General features: G+C 49.2%; 2 protein-coding genes across 3 annotated transcripts in view; both read left to right on the forward strand.

Annotated features, from left to right (window-relative positions):
• LOC144225745 (uncharacterized) overlaps positions 1-9,421 on the forward strand; it is a 51,572-nt gene that overhangs the window by 26,211 nt on the left and 15,940 nt on the right. Inside the window, exon 1 of one of the 2 annotated variants that reach the window (XM_077756991.1) lies at positions 8,096-8,357. The exons of the other annotated variant lie outside the window; for it this stretch is intronic. Within the exon in view, the coding sequence (XP_077613117.1) occupies positions 8,325-8,357 (33 nt within the window). The 5' untranslated portion in view covers positions 8,096-8,324. Of the gene's footprint in view, positions 1-8,095; positions 8,358-9,421 lie in introns of those variants that run through there. 2 annotated transcript variants of the gene reach the window in all.
• On the forward strand, positions 579-4,351 carry AURKC (aurora kinase C). The gene is made up of 6 exons (XM_077757082.1): positions 579-870; positions 1,127-1,342; positions 1,923-2,061; positions 3,003-3,151; positions 3,706-3,880; positions 4,056-4,351. Exons 1-6 carry the CDS (start codon positions 794-796, stop codon positions 4,227-4,229), a joined length of 930 nt encoding a protein of 309 aa, XP_077613208.1. The 5' UTR covers positions 579-793; the 3' UTR covers positions 4,230-4,351.

Raw genomic sequence — 9,421 nt, forward strand, 5'->3', positions numbered from 1 at the left:
CCGACTGTGCCACTGTGCCAATGGGCCTGCTGTCGCAGGCTGGGGAGGCTCCAAGGGCTGTGCGATGGAGGGGGGACAGCAGGAGCTGCAGGGCATCCCAGGACGAGGCAGGAACTTCGGGGAGCAAGACGGAGGACATCGCTGGGGAGTGGCCTGAATGGGACACGACGTCTCAGCCCGGGCCAGGCGGTTCGCACGTGGTTTGGATGCTTGTGGACTTCACGGCCACCCCTCCCCCTGGCAGCTTCCTGTGGTTGGTGTCTAATCATTCACACGCACCCTGTGTCAGTTCACTAATGCATTCACACGCTCATGGATTCATGCTGGAATTAGTTCACGAGACCCTCTGCTCCACGCCCCCCTCCTCAGATTCCCTCTGCTCCATGGCCCCGGCTACAGGTGCCCCACCGACTCGGAGCGGCTCCAGCGCCGGGTCCCCGCGCCCTGCCATCTCATTGGCTAAGCGTGGGCGGAAGCTCCCATTTCTGCCTTTCCTATTGGACACGCTGCCTGCGCGCTCAGAAGATCTAACCAATGGGAGCCGGTCAGGAACTGCTGGCTCAGCCAACGAGGGGGCGCCGCTATAAGGGCCCTAGCGCCCGCCCCCCGGATTTCCTTGGTCTCCGGAGGTGTCCAGACGCTGCCTGGAGGCTCCGTGGGGGAAGGTCGGCTCCCGAAGCGCCTCAGCCTGGGTGCTGCCTATCTTCACCCCTTTTGAGGACAATTCCAAAGGACTCAGGAAGGCGTCCTGTCGCCGCCATCTCTTCTCCTGGGGAGCCACCCAAACGCTGCGATGAAGTCGGGCAGCGTGCAGCCCGCAGATGAAGAGGAGCAGACCCGAGACCAGAGAACAGGTGGAGAAGGACTGGGGTCAGTTGGTGGGGGTGGGGGTGNAAGGAGCTCGGCGTCTCCCCGGTGTGAGTGTCTCTGGAAGGAAGCAGCGGGACCAGAAACGAAGACCAGCTGCACGTGGGAAGTGTTGGCTCGTGGGCGGCGAGCTGTTGACCAAACAGCCGGGCTGCACCCCAGACCAGGGGACGGGGTGCGGGGGCGGGAGGGGTGAAGTGAAGGAGGAAGGTGGACGTTCGAGTCCGTGACTGCCCTCTGACTTGTTGCCCAAACTGAGGCTCTCTTCTTCCTTTCCTCTCAGGCGGCGCTTCACAATTGAGGACTTTGAAATCGGGCGTCCTCTGGGCAAGGGAAAATTTGGGAACGTGTACCTGGCTCGACTCAAGGAAAGCCATTTCCTTGTGGCCCTGAAAGTCATCTTCAAGTCGCAGATAGAAAAGGAAGGGCTGGAGCACCAGCTGCGCAGGGAAATTGAGATCCAGGCGCATCTACAGTAAGGACACGTTGCAGGAGAATCCAGCGCTGGCTTCTTCCTCTTCCTCTTGTTTTTTCTTCCCCCTCTGACACCTGAACCCAGCACTCCCCCCGAATTACCCTCAAACAGGCCGCCTTGAGTCCGCCTGGAAGATTTTTTCTGCAGTTCACTCCACTTACACCATATAAAGCCTCCTCCCGGTTTCAGACCCCCCAAATCCTGATGCCTTCCCCCTGCCCTCCCCTCACACACTCCAGTATCAGGCTATTATTCTGATCCCAGCACAATTGGCCCTTTGTCCGACCAATCACTTTTTTTTTTTAAATGTTTATTTATTTCTAGGAGACAGAGAGAGACAGCGTGAGCAGGGGAGGGTCAGAGAGAGAGGGAGTCACAGACTGAAACAGGCTCCAGGCTCTGAGCTGGCAGTCAGCACAGAGCCCGACGCGGGGCTCGAATCCACGAACCGTGAGATCATGACCTAAGCGAAAGTCGGACGCTTAACCGACTAAGCCACCCAGGCGCCCCACGACCAATCACTTTTAATAGCGTCAGGAGTTGGGGCTCATGAGTCTGACCCTTCCTGTCTTTTCTCCAGGCACCCCAATATCTTGCGTCTATACAACTACTTCCATGATGCTTCCCGGGTGTACCTGATTCTGGAATATGCTCCAAGGGGTGAGCTCTACAAGGAGCTGCAAAAGAGCAGCACTTTGGATGAGCAGCACACAGCCACGGTGAGGTGGGAGGGCTGGCGGCTCTGGGGCCTGTGGGTTTACTGTGGGCAGGTGGGGATCGCTGCTTGTGGCTTGATTCATTCCCAGCTTCTTTTTTCCCTTTATTTTGAATTCTATTAACTTTTATATGATGACACAGACATCCTGTAACTTCACATTTTAATGCCCTAATTACCCCAGAATATTAATAATTAGTGCGTATGAATTTGGATTCTTTGGTTGTAAGCAACAGAATCTCTACTGTGTTATGTGAAGAAGCATGTTGAAAGCCTATGAGAGACTTCACTGAATAAATGAGTAGAACTGGCTTCGAAATAGGAGGCAACAGATTTCTACAGAGATCCAGATGGGGACCCAGAGCTTCGGTCATCCCAGCAGGCAGCGCTGGGTCAGCTTGCTGTCAGAATGAGTTATCTTTCAGTTTCCCTCCTGTTTTTGTATCATTTCTTCAGGACTCCAGTCCTGTGGGCGGTCCTCTGGCTCCGCATGCGCCCTGGTCCGGCTCCTTGCTGTGCTAGGGCAAAAGGGAGGTTCCGTCCACTTTAGCATCCATCCTTTGAGACCACATAAAATGGGTCTACCCATGTCCCCGATCAATAATTGTGGTTCTCTTAAGGAAGTAATGGGGTTGATAACTAGGACATAAAAGAGTCCACGACAGGGGCGCCTGGGTGGCTCAGTCAGTTAAGCCTCTGGCTCTTGGTTTCTGCTCAGGTCATGATATCTCGGTTTGTGAGTTCGAGCCTCACGTCAGGCTCTGCGGAGCCTGCTTGAGATTCTCTCTCTGTCCTCTCTCCCTGCCCCTCCCCTCCTTGCGTGTTCGCTTTCTCTCAAATTAAAAACAAAAGATTCCACTACAATTATAAAATGCATGAGTATTTTGTCTCACGTGGAAACCGTAGCTGGCTTCATTTCCAGACGCTTTTTCTTTGCTCTCTCAGATAATGGAGGAGCTCGCGGATGCTCTGACTTACTGCCACGAGAAGAAGGTGATTCACAGGGATATCAAGCCAGAGAATCTGCTGCTGGGGCTCAGGGGTGAGGTGAAGATTGCAGACTTCGGCTGGTCTGTGCACACCCCATCTCTGAGGTAGGTCAGTCACTGGGCCTGGGTGCCAGTAAGGAATGATCCAGTTGAATCCATTCCATGTGTAAGACCGAGATAAAACCCTGCATTTGTATTTGAGCACTTCTTTTTTTGGATGCCTGTATTTAATGTTTATTTGTAGATTGAAAGAATTTGGTTGAACCACATCTTTTATCTTTTGATCTCTGTTAACATATAACTTTCTCTAGTAAGTTTCCATGTAAATAAGAATCATTGCTCCATAATTCCAGAAATTTTACTTGGTCTCTCTTGATGCATCTTCAGTTTGTAATCTCTTTTGATGCCCAGAATATTATGAAAACATCCTGGATTATGAGCTAAATGTATGAATGATTCCAAAGTATGGAATTGGTGGGTCCCAGGACTCACCTTCCCTAAACCTTGATCCTTATTGAAACTTGCTTTTTCCAAACTTCCAGGCTTGGGAGTGGACTTCTCAGGCCTTCCTAGCATCTCCCATCTCGCTGGAATCTAGAAAAGGGGGGTTACCCTGTACTGGGCCTCTGCACAGGGCTCCCTTCTCTGCTGTCCTCTAGGAGAAAGACCACGTGCGGGACTCTGGACTACTTGCCCCCAGAAATGATAGAAAGGAAAACATACAATGAGAAGGTTGATCTGTGGTGCATTGGAGTGCTCTGCTATGAGCTGCTGGTGGGAAGTCCGCCCTTTGAGAGCCCTTCCTATAGTGAGACCTACAGACGCATCCTTAAGGTAGGATGGTCACATTCTGGGAATTTGTGGGGAGGGAGAGGCCACAGAGCTTGGGCTGCCCATAAAGCTTGTTGACTAAGGTCCAGAAGAGTGCCTTGAAGGGACTCAAGGAACAGAAAACATGGAGTACAGAAATTAACCATCCTTCTCTTTTTTTCTTGTCCGGCCTCATCAGGTGGATGTGAGGTTTCCTCCGTCCATACCTTTGGGAGCCCAAGACTTGATCTCCAAGCTTCTCAGATATGAGCCTTCGGAGCGGCTGCCTTTGGCGCAGATCCCAGAGCACCCCTGGGTCCGGGCCCATTCTCGGAGGGTGCTGCCTCCATCTGTTCAGATGGATTCTTCTTGAGCCCTATCCGCACCTGTTTCATTGTGTTTGTCCAGGGAACTCTCCTGGCTCTACTATCTTGTCTGTCTTTTGTTTCTTCTAAGATGAAATATGCTAATGAATAAAAGCTGAGTCATTTTGTACTAGGTCTTGATAGTTACGTGAGTTGGTGTGTGACCGGGTAGAATCTTTATTTCTTGTAGAAACTTTCCCATGAGAGCATCCCAAGATGACGTCCCTCCTGGTCCTCAGGGATGGTGGTGACTCAACCTCTCACCGTCAGACCTAGTTACTGTTTTCGTTCAGATAACCGCCGTCTTTATACTGCCATCCAGCATGTTACCATCTCTGAGATAACACGTCTCACTGCGCGTCAACTGCAGATGAATCCGCAGATGAATCACCAGCACCTCTGTGTTGTGTCATGTTCTGACTGCATCAGATAGATCACCCTAATAATGTAAGATCACTTCTGGAATCACATCCTCCACAGGCAGCAGTTTAGAGAGCGCTCTTCAACCTTCCCCGGATCCTTCTGTCCTGCTTTCAGGTGTCGCCCACTCCCTCCATTCGATAAGCTGACTGCACCAGAATAAACATCTAGACACAGTTGGGAGCTCAGACATATTTTCTGCTCGTTTTTGCAGGCATTGCTTTTCTCACTGTGTCACCTGACATAAAAAATATTATGTATGGAGTTTGCTTTGTTCATATTACTCCCTTAGCCGTATTCTACACAGTCTCCTCGTGTGAAGTTTCCTACACATGCAGGACCACATCTCTGTGTGTGAGCAGACCCACTGAAGAGCCTGAAATTAAGGCCTCCATTTGAGCAACCTCGGGCTGCACGTAGCCCCAGTCCCAGTTCCAGGAAAAGCCTCAGGTTGTTCAAGGCTAAAGCCATCCTCAGACCGCCCTCAGATCGGCTAATCAAAAAAACATTCCTACGGTCTGAGTCAAGGCTGGGAACTGCGGTTATTTTATGCAAAGTAGCCAATTTCTCACCGCTTGCCTGAACCCCACATGAGCCCTTGGAACTCACCTCATAATTGGTTATTTTCAAAGTATTCTTAAAAGTCATGATTGGGTCCCACCAAAAGTAACGAACACCTCACAGATACTGAATGGTCAAAGCTGTTACCATGGGTGCTGTACAATTGTAACTGGTGCTTATGTGATGATGCTATACGTACTGTAACACCCCCATCCCTTACTCCTTAAAAACCCTGTTCGCTATTCTTCGCTTCACCTTGCTGCCACGACACCGGTAGGTGGGTGAGCCCCTGCTTGTAACAAAGCTTATAATAAAGACCCTTTTTTATTTGCATCGGTGCTGGCTCCTTGGAGGTCTCTGGGACTCGCAATTCGGGCACAACACCACAACATAAGTAACTCAGCTACTCGACTCAGATGGACAGCCCCACACTGTACATCTATAATTTAAGCGCCCCAAGACATTGGTTCATGGTTTTTCATCTGCATCTCTAATGCCCACTTCTGTGTGCTTTCTAGCATTGTCCATCAGTGCCCTTGAAATATTTCAATTAAACACCTGGAAATTCCTAATAAACTAGTTTGTATATGGGAATCCTGCAATATTACTCGGCTCTGGTGCTGGATAAAGTCACATCACCGGGTGGATTTTTGGGGAAGTAGATAAGCATAGAAAAGTCAAGTAGGGCTTCCACTCTGACTACCAGGTGATATGTGTCTAAATTATGTAAACTCTCTGACATGCTTTACAGTAGGGATTTCAAAGATTCTCCAGTAGGTATATAGCTTTCCTCACCACTGATTCCAGACATTCTGCCTCCTATGACAAAAAGAATATAAAAATCTTAACTTTAATATCTGACTTAAATTCTAGCCTCAAACCACTTAATTTAACTGTAAATATCAAATACATGTGAAAAGAAATAGTCTTTTCCAATTAAGCCATATTTCTCCACAATCTCCTTTTTTTAAAGTTTGTCAATTTTTACCTATTTATGGGAGAGCATGGGGGGTACGGGCATCAGAAGGGGACAGAAGATCTGAAACAGGCTCTGCGCTGACAGGCTGACAGCAGCAAGCCAAATGTGGGGTTCCAACTCACGAACCACAGGATCGTGACCTGAGCTGAAGTTGGACACTCAACCAACTGAACCACTCAGGTGCCCCCATCCTTTTTTTTTAAATATGAATTTTTATTTATTTTATTTTAGAGAGGGTAGGGGAGAGAGGCAGAGGGATCCTAAGCAGTATCCCCACTCAGCATGGAGCATGATGTGGGGCTCAATCCCAGGACACTGGGATCCACGATCTGAGCCAAAATCAAGAGTCAATGCTCAACCAGCTGAGCCACGCAGATACCCTTCCACAGCCTTTTATTTTTAAAAAATCTTCTAGGAAATTAACTTCACCTTAATCCTTGACTCTGTTAACATCCTGTCACTATGCTTTTCTCCACTTTTAAAATTAAATTTCTTTTTTCTTTTTAGTTTTTATTTAAAATCCAGTTAGTTAACATACAGTGAAATATTAGTTTTGGGTGTACAATACAGTGATTCAACACTTCATACAACATTTGGTGCTCATCAAAAATAATCTCATATTTAACTCACCCACTTTTCCTCTGGTAACCATAAGTTTGTTCTTCAAAGTTAAGAGTCTGTTTCTTGGTTTTCTTCTTTACCCGCCTCCATAATAATTTGTTTTGTTTCTTAAATTCCACATATGAGTTAAATCATAGTATTTGTCTTTCTCTGACTTATTTTGCTTAGGATAATACTCTCTACGTCCATCGAATTGTTGCAGATGGCAAGATTTTATTCTTTTTTCTGGCTAATATTCCATAAAACTATCCATAAAACTAAATCTTTTGAGGGCATTTTCTGCACACTACACTCTTATTTGCATAACCATATGTAGTTTGAACTCATTAGAAACGAAATTTTATTCTCCCACATTCACAGTCATGAGAAGAAAACAAAAGAAGTCACTGATGGTGACTTGCGAGACTTTACATAATAGAATTCCAAAAACATTGTTAGGATTCTTAACACGACTGTTGGTTCCTTGTCTGCACCTAATTAACGCCAGGTTGTACAGCGTTCGCCCCACCCCTTTCATTTCCATCTATTCTCAGGCTTTTCTTGAACCTGGAGATTACTCTGTTTGCTAACAACTCCCGAATTTCCGTATCCACGTAGGACCCCTGGGCCGGTGATCAGACACAGATCGAAATGCCAGAGCTTCACCCGACCCCGGAGTCCCGACGTCCCCCAGCCTTGCCCATCAGCAGGCGTCAAGGCCCCAAAGCACGTGTAGGTGGAGCTGCACCAGACCCCGGTAGGGGCCAGAGGTGCGCATGCGCAATGTCATGGGGGGAACTTACGGCGTCCGCGTCCTGGCGCTCGCTCCTCCTACCGTTCTTGTGCCGGACTCCACTCCAGGAGGATTTCGAAGAGGTGAGGCGCACGGGGAAGTCGCGAGCCCAGCCGAAGGCCTGGTTTCCCGGCGTAGCACGTGTTCCGACCCCCGGAACGGGCGGACGTCCCCGCCTCCGGAGCCTCGACTTCCCGGCGCATGGGATGGACGGCGTCGCCTTTTCGCCTCAGTCAACCTGGGTTGTGTTCACGGTGAAGAAGCAGGCCTGACGGGGAATCTGGGCCTGACCACGAGGTAAACACGTTTACCGCAACGCGTTCTTCTGGGGCTCCGTTTTAGAGCAAAAACTACATTACCCAGAAGGCTGTGCACCGGACGTCCGCGGCAGTAACGGGGCCAATGAGTGACGGGAAAGAAGAATTTCCTGCGGCCCGCTGACATGGGGGCGGGACTTCAGGCCTCCTGGAAGCAACGTCATTTGTGTGCGACGATTCCGTCCACGCCAGCTGTGGGGAGGGGTCGCTGTGCTGCGGCCGCTTCCAGTGCAGCTCTTCCAAAAAGAGGAGAAAGCGCGTTGCGACTCGCCTCCGCGCATTTGAACGAGCCGTGAGCCTCGCGGTGACCCGGGAGTGCGAAAGTCAGCCGAGGTCACCCCTCCCAGGACAGGGAAGGGGTGGCGGTCGGCCAAGCCTGCGGGACCCGCCTCTGTCGGCGCCTCTCCGGGCCCCGCTCTGTCCCCGGGGTCCCATGATGGCGGCGGTGTGGATGGACCCTGCGCAGGTGAGTGGACGATGTTCTGGGCATTGCTGCCTGTGCTGCGCAGAGGGCTCCCGGGCAGCTGCGAGTGGAGGGAGACCTTGATTTCTGTTTGCAGTTGTGTTGTGTAGGACGAGTGGAGAGGGCTTGTCACTCACTCGATCTCCAGCCTTGTGCCATGGAAGACTGGATATGCAAATGGACGAGTGGCAGACTGTACGTAAAAATAGAACTTTGACCCGAACTTGCAGCCACCTGCCCCGTGTCTGCCGTAAACAACCTAGGAAACCGGTCCTCTCCAAGTCACACTTGGCCTTAAGCCAGAATACTAGCTCTAGTGACAGTCTAGGAAGCTGAACAATGACTTCTGTAACTGTCGGCCCCAAATGGCCAGGATTTGATTAATAAGTGATCGCTCTCTAATTTTTTTTACATTTCCAACTTAAGACCACAAGAAAATCCATATATTCGCCCCTAACCAATCATATAAGTTGTTATGTGATTCCATGCCAAAGTTTTCATAATTTACACTTTATCACCTGGTAGTCCACGTGGACGCTGTAGTTTATACACTTCTCTGCTTGTCTGCCAGCCCAAAATGCTCCTGGCAATGTGAGTTTATCCAGCACCAGAACCGCGTAATAATTCATGGATGCATGGTTTGTTCCTGCGTACCAACCAATTAGTTTATTAGGAGTTTCCAGGTGTTTAATTGAAATATTAATGCAAGAGCCCTGATAGAGAAGACAAAGCTAGAAAGCACAGAGATGTGGACACTGGAGTTGCAGATGAAAAACCATAAGCCAGTGTGTTGGAGTGTTTCTACATCTACAGTGGTGGGACTTCCCGTTTGAGAGTGGAGTAGTAGTTGAGTTACTTATATTTAATTCGTGGATCCAATTTAGTCACATGCAGAAATGTGGTCTTGTATGTGTTGAACATTTCAGGAGACCGTGTAGAATATGGTGAGGAAGTAATGTTAACAACGCAAGCTCCGTATGCAGTGTTTTTAAGTCAGAAGACCACACTTGTGGAAACAAGATGAGTTAAGCACTGGGGACTTTAAAAAAAAAAAAAAAAAAAAAAAA

Source organism: Crocuta crocuta, unplaced genomic scaffold (assembly GCF_008692635.1).
Source record: "Crocuta crocuta isolate KB4526 unplaced genomic scaffold, BGI_CrCroc_1.0 scaffold142, whole genome shotgun sequence".
NCBI classification, from domain to species: domain Eukaryota; kingdom Metazoa; phylum Chordata; class Mammalia; order Carnivora; family Hyaenidae; genus Crocuta; species Crocuta crocuta.